At 33.5% G+C, this 19,224-nt stretch overlaps 1 protein-coding gene across 10 annotated transcripts in view; it reads left to right on the top strand.

Moving 5' to 3' along the window:
• Positions 1-17,010, top strand: part of CEP126 (centrosomal protein 126) — a 91,327-nt gene extending 74,317 nt beyond the window's left edge. For 4 of the 10 annotated variants that reach the window (XM_039881946.1, XM_039881944.1, XM_039881940.1 and 1 more), the window contains 2 exons: positions 5,555-5,618; positions 11,006-11,660. In XM_039881946.1, coding sequence (XP_039737880.1) covers positions 5,555-5,618; positions 11,006-11,042 — 101 coding nt within the window. In that variant the 3' untranslated portion in view covers positions 11,043-11,660. Of the gene's footprint in view, positions 1-5,554; positions 5,619-10,146; positions 10,567-11,005; positions 11,661-14,449 lie in introns of those variants that run through there. The other 6 variants (XR_005657139.1, XR_005657136.1, XR_005657138.1 and 3 more) reach the window with 6 other exon arrangements.
• The last annotated feature ends 2,214 nt before the right edge of the window (positions 17,011-19,224 follow it).

The raw sequence follows: 19,224 nt of genomic DNA, 5'->3' as shown, positions 1-19,224 counted from the left end.
GAGAGTGCTGCAGCTAGCTTTCATCTTGAAAACATTTAACACAGAGAGTGAAACAGAGCTTTGCTTTTCATGGCCTCTCAGAAAAAAAAAAAAAAAAAAAAAGTTTACAAGAGACAAAACCCAGGCCTTACTCAAGATGTGTAGTCTTATAAAAGATCATCCCACCTTAAGCTGAGCCTCTCAAAGAGCTACACCCTACACAGACACACACACACGGAGAAAGAGAGAGAAGTGATGAAAAAAGCTAGCGTATCTTGAATTGAGCGGATGACAGGGGAAGACTTGCAAGCTTTTTTCACCTCACCTCTCTTTCTGTCTCTCTGTGTGTATATGTCTATGTAGAATGTAGCTCTTTCTCTAAGAGATTTTGTTAACAACAGACTCTAAAGAAAATTCTAAAGAATACATTTCAGCAGACGGAGAGTAATCTCATTTAGACAGTTGGAGAAGGTAAATTTTAACAGACATTGTATAAAACAATACATTTAATAAAGAAGTGTTTCAAAGAGAAAAAAATTAGAATTTAAATACCTAGCAGAAATAATACATAACTTAGGAGAACAGAAATGGTGTTAAAGTGTACTAGTATTCTGTATTCTTAAGGAATTGAGTAAAAATACAGATTAGTTGTTGATAACTGAAGTATGCCTGTGGTAATTACTAGAGTCACAACTAAAGGACTAGAAATAGATTATGCATTATATACAAACTGGTAGAGAAGGAAAGTGGCATACAAAAAAATCAGCCCAAAATAAAAAGAGAGAAAAACATAGAAGATATAGGACAAATAGAAATCCTACACTACAAAATGGTATGTACAAGTGTATTTATAATAAATAAAAGTGGATTAAAGGCTACATTTAAAGACAGGCTGTTAGTTGAAACTTTATAACACAATTGTATTCTGTTTAGAAATAATCTGTTTAAAACATAAGGATATGGAAAAGCTAAAAGTAAAAAAAAAAAAAAAAAAGATGAAAAATATGTACCAAGCTAATTCTAACCAAAGGAAAACTGCTTTAGATGTATTATTAACTGACAAAACTGACTATAAGGCAGAAAGCATTACTGGAAACAAAAAAGATCACTTCATGATGTTCAAAGTTTTAATTCAGGAAAAATATATAAAATATTTTCATTTCGTATGCATTTAAGATCATAGCCTCAAAATATATAAAATATTTTTAGCCATTGTGAGAGATTGTTTTTTACTTTGTCAGTAATTATAGAATAGACAAAAATATCAAATAGGTGTATAAGAATCAAACACGATTAACTAACTTGATCAAAGGGACACATTCTTTGCAAGCGACATAGAACATTTATAAAAATGGACCATATGTTATGCTATAAAACAAACCTTGACACATTTCAAAGGATTGGAGTCATGCACATCCTCTGTCCACAATGCAACTTAACTAAACATGAGTAACAAAATGATATTTATTAAGAAACATATTTCTAAATCAGGTTATGAAAAAAATACCATAACGGAAATTACAAAATATTTAGACACAAACAATAATACAAATATTTTATATATGTATATGTTTATCATCACCTCTCAACCTTGCCACTACTAACATTTGGGGCAAAATAATTTTTTTGTTGTGGGGGGCTGTCCCGTGTATTGTGAGTTGTTTAGCAGCATCTCTGGCCTCTACCAACTGAATGCTATAGTACAAGTATCTCCTAACACTGCCAAATGTTCCTTGGGTGGCAAAAAATCACCTGTGGTTGAGAACCACTGAAGAAAAAAAACATAATATATGTACATACATTCTTATATAATGCATGTATGTGTATGTGTTGTGTGTGTATTCCACTCTTGCTGAAAATATAGAAAGCTGGAATGTCTCAATGTGACCCTAATAAAAAACAGATAAACAACAAAAGTGTAGCTTTTCTTGAATGCATTAGAGAGCTGAAGTCATAGCATAACCAAGTAGCCTGACATCCAAGGAAAACAGGAACTCCCTAGGAGAGACAGGACATGACTATTGGCTCACCTGTGGCAGAGTATGGGAGAAAGAAATACCAGGTTGCATACAAGCTGGTATTAAGAATTCTGCTTAGATTTTTAACAGATTGCTAAAGGATAAGTGTGAACTATTGTGAGAATATGAAACCCCTGGAAGCCACAAACACAAGAAGAGTTCACGCTCACTCGCAGATTTTTTTCCATGAACCTACATGGTGTATTCAAGGGGAAAATAGAGGGCAGGTCAAGAAACTAGAGAAATCCTTCCTCAGTACTGCAACCTAGAGGAGGGGAGCAGCCACTGCATTAGAAAAGGCATGAAGCCCCATGCAGAACTTTTCTCTCCTACTGCATAAAAGCTATGAGGTACTGAAACAGAGGCAGAAAACTTTATTGATTGCCCCCAAGGCACAAATAAAGACTTATAGGGCTGGGAGAAAAGTAAAAGAAAAAAGCTTCTTCCTGTTGGGGAGGGCCCAAGCAACAGGCATGGACCCAGATCATTAGAGGTATCTTGCTATCAGAGGAGAAGCACAAAAATCTTGCACAAATCCAGCCAAAGATACAAGATGAAGTTGACTTCCATGGCAAGGAGGAGCAGGATGACTAAGAAGATATGGAGGACATGGCTAGGACTGAGCCTGAACCAGGAAAACAGAAAAACTCCCCTACTGCTTCACCACAAGGCCAGCAAATGCCAAGTAACAAGCAAAAAGAAATCTGCTGGAAGAGAGGCAATAGCATAGAGAGAGCCTCCTTCTATTGTGAAGATACACAAAAAGGCCAAAATCTGAGAATAGAACAGGAACATTGAATTAAAAAGCCTCCATGATCCTTGCAGAACAGAAGAACACTAGAGGAATTTGAAACCAGTACTGTACTGAAGGTAACCATAGCAACAACAAAAACCAAACCCAGCTCAATTCCAGACTAAGGTGATTAACTACACACACACACACACATACACACACACACACACACACACACACACACACAATTGCCTAGGAGAAGAGGCATGCTGATTTCCAGACACACATACTGTTAACCTGAGTATCCACTATTTTAAACATGAATTCTGGCATTAAATCAAAAATTATGAGACACACCAAAAAAGCAAGGAAAAAAACTCACTGTCAAGGATACAAAGCAATCAACAGATTGAGACACAGAGATGACCCAGATGTTGGAACGATCAGGTAATTTTAAATAACTATGACTAATATATTAAATGTTAAAATGGAAAAGGTAGACAACATGGTAGAGACAGCATGCATGAACAGATGGAGAATTTCAGCAAAGAGATGAAAACTATAAGAAAGTCAAAAAGAAAAGTAAGAAATAAAACACTGTTAACAGAAATGAAAAATGTTATCTATGGGCTCATCAGTAGACTCAACACAGCTGAGGAAAGAATCAATGAATTTGAAGACAGGTAATAGAAATTTCCAAACCGAAACACCAAGAGAAACCAAAATGGTAGGGAGAAGAAAAACCAGAATGAACGATCTAAGACCTGTGGGACAATATAAACCAGTCTAACAAACATATAATTTGAATCCTCATGTGAGAAATGGCAGCTTTTTTTTTTTTTTTTTTTTGCTAGGAAGAGGAGCTAATGATCTCTTTGGATTTCAGCATAACTCCTCTCATATGGGATGAAAACCCATTCTTGGATCCCAGATAGCACACTGACAGAAAAGCTATGAAAAACTGGGGTCATTTTGAGGCAAGCTGTTTGTCACTCTATATTAGAATAATTGGATACCAAGTAGAAAGAAATTAAATTGAATTCCTTTCCAAATACCATACATAAAAATCAGTTCCAAGGTGATTAAAGAATTAATGTGAAAAAAAAAATGTGTAAAGCCATTAGGAGATAATATAATATTTTCTAGCCTCAGGGTAAGGATTTCTTTAGCAGAACAAAAGAAATGTATAGAGGAAAAATCAATAAATTTGACTATATTTAATCAAATAATTACAAACTTTCTTCATATCAGAATCATTAAAAGAATGAAAAGAAGCCACAAATGAAACTATTTATACTACATAGAATAAAGGACTCATTCAAAACCTGTAAAGAACAACTATAAATCAATAAGAAAAAAAGACAACTCAACAAAATAGGGGGAAAAAAAGACTTAGGAATTTCACAAAAGAAATGCAAATGACAATAAACGATACACATTAATAGATATTCAACTTCATTAGAAATAGGGAAATGCAAATCGAAACAATGAAATATAGTTACGTTCTCATAAGAAAGACATATGTTTAAAAGCCTGGCAATACTAAGTGCTGGTAAAGACATACAGCAATTGGAGCTCTCGCTGGGCAACCTCTTTAGGAAATGCTTTGCTGCCACCTAATAAATTGAACATGAACATACCCTATAACCCAGCAATTTCACTTCTAGATGCATATCCTACTTGAAACCCTGCATATGTGCATCAAGAAACATGTATAAGTCTATAGAGATCATCATTATTTAAAAGCCAAACTTTGAAAACATCTAAATATGCTGGAGTATTATTCATCAGGGAAAATGAACAAACTATAGCTATACACATCATCATGGATGAATCTAAATAATATATAATTTTCAACAAAATAAAAATCGCAGGAAAAAAACAGTACAATTTCAATTATGCGAAGTTCAGAAACAGGCAAAACTAAACTATTCTTTGGAGATGTATGCATATGTGTTAAAACTATAAAAAAATGAAGTCAGTATAGTGGGTTACCTCTGTGAGTAGGAGAAGGGAGTGCAATCCACAAGGCAGTGTGGAAGTAGAGAGCTCCAGAAAGCTTCTAAAAAAGTGAAAATGTTCAGCTTTCATAATCGAGGTAGTTACACAGACATTAGCTTTATCATTATTAATTAAAATATGCATATGTTTTATATACTCTGTGTTAATTCTAAAATTAAAATTTAAAAATAAGGTAGTAATAAAAAGCAGGGTGCTACAACCACAAAAGCAATGTAAAACTAAAGCTATAAGTTTAAGACACAAAATTAGGCGGATAGAATAAAAACCTCGTCAGTTTTTTAGAAAGTTTTTTTCTTTTAGATATTTCTACATATTTAAATGCTTCAAGTAAAAGATTCTCCCTGAATGTTTTTTCTTTTGCCCAAACCCTTTCTATTACATAGACAAAAGCCTAAACATCGAAAATGCAAGAGTTGACCAAATTACTCAAATTTTTTGTGCCTTAATGGCAAATAAATATCTCCTCTTTCTTAAGATACTCCAAGAATGAAAGTCATTTATTGGTTTAAAAAAAAAGAAGAAGAAAAATAAAAAAGGAATGAAAATCTAACACTTAAATAAAGATCGTTATATAATAGTCCAAGTACTATTATCAACATAAGTTTTATGTAATTGCTTTTAATCAAATTACTTCCATTTCCTAAGCTAATATAAGTATAAAGACTGCTTCTGGGGACAATAAAGACCTCTCACTCAATTTTGAATATTTTGACACATTAGAATTTAATATTTGATTCTTTAGTCATTCTTCTCTTTCAGTATGCATAACAATTGTTTTTATATCATGGTATAATCATTTCAGATATGCAAGAAACCATTTGCAAAAATCCATCGATCAAAAATACCTTACAAATAAAGCACTTCTGGTAAGTATTTTAAGCTTTTGTTTTTATTTTAGGAAACTTCATGATTTTGTGTGTAAGAATCCTGTACTGATATTAATTTTTCTTGAGGTTGGCTTTTAGAGAGTTTTTCTCCACAACTTTCAATTATAAGATGTTTTTGTTAAGCAAATATACTCTTGTTTTTAAAAATTGTAATATTAAAATTTTTACATCCAGAGTATTTTGTCAGTAGTGGAAACAGCAACATGTATCAGTGCACTATTCTTCAAATAATTTTAGATATGTAACCTAATTGGAAAATTGTTAAGAACTTTGGTGATGACCCCATTCTTGCTCATACCCCTTTCATGTCTTAAGGGTTCAAAACTAGACATTATTATTTTGAATTTTTTTTTTTTTTTTGCCTTGGCGCTGGATTCTGGTAAAGATCACATAAATGAAAAACAGTCCTTGCATTCAGAAATTCTCAGTCTAAAAGAGAAAAAGACACACATGGATAATATATACAAATAACCCTAATACAAAGTAAACTAAGACTGTGTGATACAATCTTAGGAAATCACAGAAGGAAGAAATCATGTCTGCCCAGAGTTGATCAGGTAACATTCAGGTCTAAAGAAAGGGCATCTTCAAACTAAGACACTACCTGTACTCTCATAATCCTCAATTTAGGTGTTCAACAAAAAAAACCTTTTTGTTAGAGAATTAATTGTATGTTTGTTCAATTATTTTTTATCATGTACCTTCAATTTTGAAATCTTGACAGGAAAAAGTAAGATTATGCAAGTATACTTCATTTCTTACTTGCTTTTACATAAATAGTCTTACCCATGTTCAGATTTTAATATGTTCTGGGTATAGTAGTAAATAATAGTGAATAAGAAAAAGGCTATGCCTGCCCTCATGAAGTTTATTATTTACCTCTAGGAACATATTTCTTAGAAGTGGCCCTTTAGGTGTGGCAGTTTTGGTGCTGTGATTTTTAGACACAACTCTTTTGGCAATGGTCACCTTGACTCCTGATATATTTTTTCATGGTTACTTTTTACATGCTATTTTGATTTTTTGCTCATTTTCATCCTCACCAATTCAGCAATTTAAGTAGCTTTTGCATGATAATTTTTCTGTCTAAATTTTGACTGTGCCAATTTTCTGACATTTATGACATTTATGATTCTTCGCTTCAGTAAGATAAGATGCAGTGACTGAGATCACTCTTCTAAACACCTCAGCTCAACTTGAAAACAGTGTACTAACTACAACTAACTGAGCGGGATTGTAAATACTACTCAATAGGAAGAGAAAGTTATGTAATCAGCAAATTATTCTGTTGTGCACATTGGGACACGGTGTCATTATACTTCCAGAGTATTTGACAAATAACAGAAAAGTTAATGGTGTGGATTAGGAACCACTGGTAGACTTAAAATCACTTTTCTCTTCCATCTTTTTTATTTTTTGTGACAGGTGGTAATCCTAGCTTTATTTGGTTTCTTTGTCTCCAAATATGTTACTCTTTCTTATTTTAACATCACTAAAATAGGTCAGAATACTTCCATTTATTTTCAAGGAAAATAATGTAAAATCACAGAATTATGAACTACCTGTTTAAAACAGCTGGCATCAAAATTACCCCATCCTCCTCCCCCGTCAAAACTCAACTACCATATTCTGCATGGGAATTTGATTTTTTTTTATTTTTCGTTTGCCCTTTTTTTCTGCTATTTTTGTTATTGTATTCTTCATTTGGATTTACCAAGTGTTGACATTTTGCCACACTTGCTTTATCTGATGGATGGATGAATGGATAGATGGATGGATGGATGGATGGATGGATGGATGGATGGATGGATGGATAGATGGATAATGGATGGATGGAAGAATACAATACAATACAATTCAATACAATACAATACAACAGAATACAATAGAGTAAAATAAAAGATACATACATACATTCATAAATACATACATATATACATACATACACAAACATATATTTTAATAAACTATTTAAAGTAGATTATAGATATAATACTTCCCCTCTAAATACATAATACGATATCATCATTACACCCAAGAAATTTAATATTAATACAATATTATCTCAAACACACTCCATATTTAAAGTTCCTTTGTTTGAAAAAGTCTTCTGTGGCTATTTCATTTCTCTGATCCAGGATCCAACCCAGGATTATACATTACATTTGGTTGTTATGTCTCAACCTAGAAACGTCTCTTCATTCTTTTTAATCTTTCACGCACATTGACACTTTTGTAGAGTCCAAGCCAGTTGTCTTGTTGAGTATCTCATGATCTGGATTTGTCTGATTGTTTTCTCATTATTAGATCCAGGTTAACATTTATGGTGGATGCAAAGTTTCAAAGTTTATATTTTTAGAGCCTGTTTGTTTCCTTTTTATCACCTAGGATTGCTTCTACCTACATCTTGTTCTATTTAGCTGCTTGTAATTTATTTTGAGTCCAGAACAGATGTCCCAGCTTTTCAAGTTATTTTTAAAGCAAGATTAAATAAGTATAAATAGGTGCCTCATCTAGGAATAAAGTATATGGGCTTTAGATATATTTTGATCTTTTAAAACCTTTCAAAATTTGTTCCTGGATCTCCATTATATTTCAGATAAGTAAAATTATTTAATGCATAAATTCTAAAAAGGCAATATAGAACCCTAATTATAAACTTTCTATATGTATGACCCAAGAGATGATCAAAACTATATTGTATTTACCAGGACAATTGTGGTACAGCCTAGTTCTTCAATAGGGAATTTTCTTAAAAAAAAAAAGCATTTTCATCTCTTCATACAATAACAGAAATATCTATCTGAGAGTATTTGTTGTTTTGGAGATGTTGCAGGTAATTTTTTTATTAATGTTTTTATTTCACATTTCAGCTCCAGTGTTTTCATACCCATATGAACTTACAATAATTTTGTTTTTAAATTATAACATGTATCATATATATCTGGCTTTACAATTTATGTGTATAGTGTAGTTAATTCGGAAACTGAATTTCTGAACCTAGCAGCATTCTGAACCTACTGGGTTCCTACTACTGAAAAATACTATGCCAAATGGTTTCATACATATCTCTTCTTTAATCTTCTTAGCTTGGGACATCAAGTAATTTTCTCAAGTCTAAGAACTTTTCAGTGGCAGAGCCAGGATTTACACTTTCTCCTCTTCCCCCAAAATCTGTTCTACTTTTTAAATCTTATTTTAATTAATGACACCATCATCTGCCAAATTTCCTGGACAAATTTGTATGTCATCCAGGCTTCTCATTCTCCCATACCCTTAGACAATAATCCTAATAATACTTACTAAATGCATCTTGAATCTATTACCCACCCCCCATCCCTACTGATAGTGTCTTAGTTTAAGAATTCATCCTGTCCCATCTGGACCATTTCAACAGCCTCTATGTTTACTTTTTCCAGTGCGTCTTTCACACAATTACTACCAGAGTAATTCTTTTTAAAACACAAACATGAACATATATCACTCTCCTGCTTGAAACCTAACCTCAGTGGTTACCACCACCTAAAAGATAAAATTAAAACTTCAGAGAACTGCATTCAAGACCTTTCCACCCTCACCTCCATTTGCTACCCAGCTCAGAACTTATACACTATTGAGTACAAGTAGATCTCCCTAGAACTCCTCTCATGCTTCCAAGGCCCATGCTGCTCCCACTGCCTCATAGGACTTACTCTCTTAAATACCTTTCTCCTACTTATTCTTCAAGAATTGACTTCAGTGTCACCCCCTCTAGAAAAGCTTGTTCAGCCCCAGCTTTGTCCTGTCCAAAATTTAGTATGTTCTCCTTTTGGCAACCATAGCAGCCTAATTTTTTCTTTTCACAGAAGTTATCATATTGGTCTCTTCACTGAACAGATATTTCCTTGGTGTTATCATGTGTCAGGCATTCTGCTAGGGCTAGGACTAGAAAGAGGAAAACACTTCCCTTCCCTCAAGTAGCCTGTGTTCTAATACAGATGATATAGAAGCAATACACCTCCCTAGAATTGCTACAGGGCATCCTCAAGGCACCTGCCATGATTTTTCAGTGTAAACACTATGAGTCTTATAAGAAAAATTTTTATTTGGAATATTTTACTTATTTTTTAAAATAAAATAAATTTAATGAACTTTTAACAATTACCTTTCCAAGCAGATTTAGCCCAATATATGTTGTTAAACTACTCCTAAGGTGTTAATGTTATATGGCTCCAAGTGCTCCCCCATAAAAAATAAAATTATTAAATTTTGACCATTTACTCATCAGATTACAATAAAAAGTGCCTCTAAAGCATATCTTAATCAATAGTAAAGAGTGAAGATTATGAATTATTTTTAGTCTATATCTTGTATAAAGTGGTACTCATTATGTTGAGATTCATGTATATGTAGCATTTGAGAATTTGAATTACGAGTTTAGTCTTATTAAAATCTGTAATCTAGAAGGAAATGCACCTTAAAGTCTATGACTACTACAGTAAAAAAATATTCTGAAATTATGTTACAGAACAGTCAGCCAAGGACCAGTCTATCTCCTGATGTTGAATCCAGATTGCAGAGAAAATACTGATGAAATATAACAGTAACTATTAAATGGAATCGTTAATTTTGAGAATCTCCTGTAAATATATATTTCTGCATCTGTTTATGATTAAAACACTATAACCATAAAATAATGGTAAATCATAATATGGATAATGGAGACAAACTGGTTTACATATATGGTATAAATTATACTTTATTATGTATTTTATTGATAAATACATTTTTTGTAAATGGAAATACTTCATTATTTTCAACAAGCATGCTACTGGAAATAAATTCATAATATTTTAAAAGAAAAGATATTTTGTTATTCAAATTATGTATTAGCTATAGCTGTAAAGCTTTGTTTTTCTGAAATTCCTAATAAATTCTATTAAATTTTTGTACAGTGGTGTAAAAAGTTTATGATTAATAATATCCCTCATAAATAGTAGAGCTATTTGTTTAAGACTTTGAAGGATCTCTGTACTTCAGAGATGTTACCAAGAAGTCTTATTCTCTATTCTGCCTGTTCAGAAATTAAAGTTATCACTATACAGAGGTGATTAGTCTCTAAAGAACTGACTACACTCGCAAAGCTCACAGGGTAAATGGTAAATACAAAAAAATAAATTGCAATCCTAACTGGATTACTTGAATTGCCTGGTCAGTATTTTTTTTCCCAATAAGAATATCTACTGGGGACCAAGTTTATATAGAAGGTTGTTTTTTAAAGTACAGAAACAAAGCCAAAAGTTGTATGATGATAAAAAATATTTTTTTTTCATAGAATTATGATAGTCTTATACATTCTTTTATTTTCCCTCAACTTTCTACTTCAGGCTCTCATCACCTCTCATCTGGACTATTTCAAGCTGAATTTCTTACCTTTGGCACCAATAAGGCTGCTAGAATGACATTTCTAAAGTGTGAGTAAAATGGCCAGAGTGAAAATCTATCTTATCAACCTCATCTTAAAGGTTTTCAGAGCTTCCCCTTTGGCTACTGGAGAATATTTGCACTCTTTAGCACGGTATTTAAGGTTCTTCATATTCTGAGTCCTCCCTGCTTACTTAACATCAACTCTTCCTTCTTTTCTACCACATCACTTTATCCAATATATCAAACTCCTTATAGTTTTCCAAATACCATGTTAGTTCATGCCTCTCTGCTTATATATATACTATACCCTTATTTTGAAATGCCTTCCCTCTCACTCTAGTTACACCGCCTAATAAACTTTTATGCATTATTTTAAATTCTGCTCTGGTTAAACTTTCTCCATTTTTTTCTAATAATTCTCTGCACTACCTCCTCTATATAAATTATGTCCTTTGTACCCTGAATGTAATTTTTTGTGTATTTATATCTCTTCTTCTAGATCAAGAGCTCCTGGAAAGTAGAGATTAGCATTCATTTTTGTGCCTTTATGAATTAAAATAGGGTACATAGTAGCAGATAAAATAATGAATAAAAGAAAAATTTTTTAATGTTCAATTTATCAAGCCCCTGTTATGTGCTAGTTACTGCTTTATGTGTTAGGATACAATAAAACATAAAACTAATTATTAGGTTGCCATCATGGAACTTAAATTTTAGTGGGGAATGCAGATTTGAAAACATAAGAATATACCATCAGATAGTTACAAAGTATACCGAATGAAAACCAGAGCATGGTAAGGGGGCAAAGAGTGATGGGAATACTGTTTTAGATAGAAAGGTAGAATGGACAGAGAAGGTCTCTGAAAAGGTGACATTTGAGCATATGAGTGAAGTAAAAAAGTTAACCTTGATGGCGGTGGGAGAACAGCATAGAGGGAACAAGTGCAAAGGACCTTATACAGGAACAGGCTTAACATATTTAAGGAGTAGAAAAGCCAACATGGCTAGTGGGCAGTGAACAAGACAAAATAAGTGGAAATGAGGTTAGAGAGGATCATATAGGGTTTGTAGATCATAGGAAGGATTTGAAATTTCAATCTAGAGTAAAGTGAATGAATCCTTTGTAGAGTTTAAAGGGAGGGAGGGGTGTGATCTTTTAAAAGGATCACTCTGGTACCTGGAGAATATACTTGGGGGAGAGAAGGTGGTGGCAAGTATTTAAGAAGGGGGACTAATTAGAGAGTTTTTGCTGTCTACTAAGTGAGAGTTTATAGCTTAGATAAGCTTAACAATGGTGGTGGTAATAAGAAATGGTCAGATACAGGATGTATTTTGAAATATTTATTTTATGATGGATTGGATGTGAAGTATAGAAGAAAAAGAGGAATCAAGGATGATTCCAATGTTTTTTTTGGCCTGAGTAGCTGTGTGAATTATTTACTGAGATGGAGAATACAAGAGGAAAAGCAGGTTTAGGTCGAAAATCAGTTTTTAGGTTTAATATGCCTATTAGCTATCCAGGTGGTGATATTGAATAGACAGTTAAATACACAAGTCTGGAATTCAAGGGTGAGGTCCTGGCTGAACATATAATTTGGGAATTGTCCATGTGTGTGGTATATATAGCCGTGAAATTGGATGAAGTCACCTGGAGAGAGAGAGTATATATAGAAAAGAGATCTGAGGAGCCAAGCAAAGAGGAAAGGAGGGATCAACTGGATCAAAAGCTGATAATAAGTTTCAGATTAAGACTGAGAAACTCCCATTAAATTTGGCTACCTGGAAGCCATCAGTTGCTTCGACAGAAATGGTTCCAGTGGTATATTGGGATAAAAACCTAATTGGAATGAGTTCAAGAGAAAGTAGAAAAAAAGATAACAGGATATTATTAGCAACTTTATGGTCATACACTTGAAGTTAGACAAACTAGAAGTGCTAAGCAGAATAATGGTCTCAAGATGTCCACATGTTCCTCTTTGGAACTCATGAATAGATTAATTTACATAGCAAAAGGAATTTTGGAGATATGACTAAGTTAAGGATCTTGACATGGAGATATCATCCTGGATTATCTGGGTGGGCTCAATGTCATCATAAGGGTCCATATAAGTGAAAGACGAAAGCAGGAGAATCATTGTCAGAGTCAGAGATTTGTATATGCTAAACTACTGGCTTTGCAGATGGAGAAGGGGGCCACAGGCCAAGGTATGGCCTCTAGAAGTGGGAAAAGGCAAGGAAACACATTCTACAGAAGTAACACAGCCCTGTCAACACCTTGATTTTAGTCCACTGAAACCCATTTCAGATTTCTGATATTCATAACTGTAAGGTAATAAGTTTGTATTGTTTTAGCCACTAAGTTTGTGGTAATTTGTTATAGCAGCAATTTTATATAATATTTATATAATATTCATGTGAACATCTTTGGAGACAGTTATTCTATCTACCATAATCCACCTTCTGGCCCCCAAAGATGCACATCCATTTCACATGCAAAATACATTCACTCTACCCCAAGGTCCCCAAAGGTCTCATTAGATTACAATATCAACTCAAAGTCAAAACTTTTATCTAAATCTCCTCAGATTGAAAGCCTCAAATCTCATCATCTAAATTAGGTATGAGTAGGACACACTCTTCTCCATCTGTTTACCTGTGAAACTCAAAACCCAAGTAACCTGCTCTCAAAATGCAATGGTAGGATAGGCACAGGATAATAGTAATGGACATTTTCATTTAAAGGGTAGATAATGGAAGAAAAAAAGGAGTCACTAGTCCCAAGAAATCTCAAAATCCAGCTGGGTAAATTCTATTAGATTTTAAGGCCTGAGAATAACTCTCTGTTGTTCAAGGCCCCACCTTCTGGCTCTCTGTTCTACTCTGTGTGCTATCACGTCTTTCTCCCGAAAGGTCGCACATGTTTGCTGCCAAATAGTCTTATCAGCCTGTTACATGCCTGTAGAATTTTGAGTATTAGCCTGCCTTCTTTCATTTCATATTCTGTCTGGGGTTTTTTGGGTCCAAATTGACAATGTTTTTGTGATAAAAATTTTTCAAAAACTTTGTAGGTCTCCTGGGTATGCTATGGGAATTTATTCCATTAGATGAGAAGCTCCTCCAAGATGGTCACACCACTATTTTTGGCTTCTGATGAGATAGCTGAGGGGATCTATGAGTCACACACTTAATGTTTATGACATTATATACTATGATGTTTTGTTCTTTCCATGATATTAGGAAAAGATTGTACAACCCACATCATTAGCTTTTTCTATCCTGACAATGAATCTCTTAAGTTTAGTATCTCTTGAAATTTGGCTAGACTGAGAATTTCTCAAGTCAAGTCATATTTCCTTTTTCTTCCCTAAATCTATCTCTTTCCTCTGGTGTTTTACTATAAGCAGCAAGAAGAAATCAGGAAGCGCCTTCAACACTAGAATATCTCCTCAGCAGAATGGTTTCCTATAGGCAGAAGTGTCAGACCAGGGTGCATTTTATCTCCCTATTTGTTTGATATCTGCACAGAACATATTGTATAAAAAACTGAACTACACTCAGAGGAAGGAGGAGTGAAAACTGGTGGAAGAAATATCAATAACATAAGATATGCAGATTACAACATCTTATTGCCAGAAAATAGCAATGTTTTGAAACGGCTTCTAATGAAAGTGAAAGAAGAAGATGTAACAGCAAACTGCATTTGAACATCAAGGAGACAAAAATCATGACTACAGAAGAAATACACAACTTTAACAGACAATGAAAACATTGAAATTGTTAAATATTTTTGTTTACCTTCATTCATTCATTAAGCTTGAAACATTGCTGGAGGCAAAAATGACAAAACTGAAGCTGTTCTACTTTGGGCACATCATGAGAAGTCAAGGTTCTTTGAAAAAGACAATCATGCTGGGAAAAATAGAAGACAGCAGGAAAAGAGGAAGACAAATGAGATGGATTTACTCCATAAAGAAGCCTTAGGCTTGAGTCTACAGAAGCTGAGCAGGGTTGTTGAGGACATTATATTGTGGACAGCACTTGTTCATAAGGTTGTCAGGAGTCATTACCGATTCAACAACGGGTAGCACACAAATTCCACTTTTCCATTTAACTGTGGGACACAATTCCACTAAGCCTTCTGCCACTCTATAACAAGGATGCCTTTTCTTCAAGTTTTCAATAACATATTCCTCATTTCCATTCTGAATCTTTACCAGCAGCTCCTTTAACATTCCACGTTTCTACCTATAGTTGTTCATAATGACCCATGTATTCTGCAAAATGACATATGTTTTATTATCCATGTTCTTCGCTTCTTTCTGCATCCTCACTAGCAGAGTCATTAATATCCATATTTCTTCTTACAGTCTGTTCAAGGCACTCTAGGCTTTTCCTACCTTGCTCCACAAATTTTTCCAGCCTCTGCCCATTGCCATTTTCACATTTTTAGGTATCAATTACAGCCACACCCATGTTTACATGTTAGAATTAGCCAAAAGAGGAAGATTGGAGTGACCAGAAGCTGTTGTTCTTAGCAGATCACCATAGTTAGTCACAAGGGTAGACACAGCGGTGCCCAATAGGTCCCATCTTGTGTTTACTCTTCTCCACTCTACAGCATCTTCCCAACTTATGGGCTCCCTGCTAACCAACAGCAGCTCCCAGCCCACCATCAGACACTAGGCTACAGACCCACAGGGACAGCTTCACCTAAGCAGAGTTTTTCCACATGAGGCAGTTTCCATAGATTTCTTCAAACTCTCTCTTCATGTTTCCACTTTGGCCGCTGGGCATGCTTGGATTATCAGATGTCCCTGCAAGCTTTAGCTTGCCGACCGACAGTAGTTCTTCAAAGAGCCTAAAGACGGACTGCTTCTCTGATCCTCACTGGCATCCCTCACTAGTGCAGGCTAAATATTGATCCCCTGCCCCATGTACTCTGGTCCACTAATTCTCCCCTCCCAGACCTTCATTTTCTTAGCTCCTCCCATGTTTGGTTAAAATGTTATTCCTGGAATAAATCCCTTAGTCCCATAATTCTTATAATGGCTCTGTTTTCCTGACTGATACAGTCTGAGGGAAGAGACATACAAATAAGCAGACATTTGTAAATCAATGTAAAAAGTGCTCATTTCACAATCTATATGAATACATGAGTAATGAATGACATTCCTAATTCTGAAAAAAAAGCTTCAGAGTTAGTCAAATGAGTATTATTTCAGAAAATAAAGAGAGAAGAACCTCTCAGGCCTAGCTGAGACAAAGAACCAGGAAAGCGTGAGAGACTAAGCTGGAGAGGGAGGCAGGGGCTGAAGTACTCTGTAGGTTTCCTTCTGACGTACCCAAACCATGTGAAATGGGATATCATTTATAAAATTTGTAAAATGATATTCCAGTGGGGTAAGCAAGCCAAAGGGGTGTGCCAGAATGTTTGTGAAGCATCCCAAGCACCTCAAATAAAAGCTCATCTTTATTTAAAAAAAAAAAAATTGTATTTATATGCTCTTATAGATGTACTCAGCAGCATCCTGCATGCTAAACCAACTTTACAGTTAGTAATCCCTAACTCTAATACCTTTTATTTGTACACCAAAGGAAGGGCAGTTAAAAATGGTTAAAATCCAAAGTCAGGCTAGGCCAAAAAAACAATTAATAAGCTGGCAAAGCAGGACAAAATTTGTATTTTACTAGCTCTTGTACATTATGGCATTGTCCTTTCATGAAACTATGGTATAACCAGAATCCCTACGCAATACCATAACACCACCAGAAAGAGATGTTAGAATTTTTGTAGATTCAAAGTGGATTCGTTTAAAATGTCAAAAGTAGAAAGACAAATGAAGAGTAAATATTTCTTGTGAATTAAAGTGGAAGAGAATAGCACACTATAAAATAATAGCACACTATATATTTATAGCACGCTATAAATATATTTATTTTACCACATTCTCACCACATAAGTGAGAATGTGGTAAAATAAATATATAACATTTTTAAATAATATAAGAAAGAAAATTGCCTTATACAATCAGTTTTAAGTTTTGGGAAAAAATAATTCCCTTTCAAATTGAGATGTTAATTTGGAGAAAATCAAAGAAAGCATCACTTTTCTTAATGAATACACTTATAAAACTCATTAGAAGTGATAGTCATCTCTTGGGCAAAAGATATCAAAAAATCAAAAGAAAGGTTTAGATACATTTGTTTAGAGAAATTTAGACAGGTTTATCTTTAAAAGTGGAATCAGGGAGGATTACTTGCATACAAGAAGAGACTATGGAAATACATTTGGATGTTTGGATCTAAGGATGTGTCCTGGAAATTTTTTAAGTAAAGGTTTTAATTAAGATATAACAGGCGAATAAATAAATGCATATATAGCTTGATAAAATTTTATGAAGTGAACACACCTGTGTAACCACCATCCATATTAAGATAGAGAACATTACTAAGCACCTCACAAGTATCCATGTTGCTCCCCAAAGATAATTGCTATTCTGACTTCAATCATCAGAGATTTGATTGTCCACTTTGGTCTTTTATATCAGTGAAATCCTACTTGGGAAAACATGTAATAAAATAAAATAAAATATAAAATAAAATAAATAAAACAGGCATCAGGGAAGATTACCATGAAAATTGTATGTAATTGTTGGCAATTAAATGTACCAACACCACTCAGTAAAAGAAACGTAGGAACAAATTTTTTTTGGTAAGTTTTTTTCCCATTTGTATAGCTCTACATTTTAATGCAGTAGGTAACTGTATTTTCATACACTATAAACATTAGTATACTGTTATAAATTTTGTTTCTTTATTTTAATCTTAGCTGTTTCCAAAGAGGTTGTTATTTCCCCCAAATAACATTATTTTTCTGTTAAAAATACTTTTCCTTATTAATTCGATTTACATAACTCTTGAAAGAAAATGAAATTATAAATGATATATGGGATTGTGTAAAAGGAAGAGTCGTGCACCACATATATACATTTTGCTCAATTTTGAGACATTATAAATAAGTTTTACGTTATACTGAAAAAAAACACTAAAAGCACTTTAAAATCCATTATTAATACAGTTCAAATGACTTGCAAATTTCTAAATTTGTTACTTCTCACAATCCAGTCTATGAAATATAACATCATTGTATAGTCTATGAAATATAACATCATTGTATAACATCATATCTACCTTAGGTGCATGATTTTAAGAAATTTTAAAGCAATACTTTTTATTTCATTTGATTTCATAAATGATTGGTGAGGCCATAATTATGTCCACTGTTTTGCTGTAGAGCCATGTCACAACCTCCAAAAATATTTCTTTTCTCCATGTATCAAACAAAGTGTTTACTGAAACATATGCTGCTTCCATAAGTGCCTTGCTCCTTTGCCAAGAGGCAGAAATTACAATTGGACAAAGTTTGGGGTCATTTAGAGTATATAATATCAAGAGTACAACTGAGACTTCTTATCTCAAAAATAATTTCAAATAATATAACTAATATTCTAATTAATATAGTCATCTGAACAAATATATGTATTTTTGTTTCCTTAAAAATAAAAATTATCTGTAAACAATCTATTAAGTGGCTATAAGCCTTTACTATCTTTATGTGCATGTACTTTCAGATATCTTAGAGACAACTTTTTAAACCTCATTAGTTTGAGCCAGAATGACAATGCCTGTGTTCCTGTGAATGTTGACACTTTTAGAGGAAACTATATTGTATGCATATACAAATAACTGTACACACACTTGTATATATTTTGATAGATTATTACATGTGCTAGATTTTCTCAATGTCATGTAGCTTTATCTTTTTCAATAAAAATAATTCTTTAAATGTATAACAATATAATTTAGTTTTTATATCTCTATAAATATTTTATATAAAAAATTCCAAAAATGTTTATTGCTCTTTTTTCTTTGACATTGAGAAACAGGCTCTCCTTATTTACAAGCTTGCACTAATTTGTTTAACCCTAGTAAACGAAGTGGTTATAAAACAAAGTACTTTCAGAATTGCTAACTGAGAAACAAATTTACCAACTAAAGTACAGTGTTTATACCATTCTTTTTGTCTTTAGCCTTATTAATTCACTCAACAGACTGTTTTCCAAAGTTACTTCAGTCAGCTCCTTTCAACGCAACCCCTTTCAGTGCGGTTATGTCATTA

The sequence above is a fragment of the Pteropus medius genome, unplaced genomic scaffold (genome assembly GCF_902729225.1).
Source record: "Pteropus medius unplaced genomic scaffold, Ma_sr-lr_union100, whole genome shotgun sequence".
Taxonomy (NCBI): domain Eukaryota; kingdom Metazoa; phylum Chordata; class Mammalia; order Chiroptera; family Pteropodidae; genus Pteropus; species Pteropus medius.
Note: the sequence above shows the minus strand (reverse complement) of the source record. Positions and strands in the feature narration are given on the sequence as shown.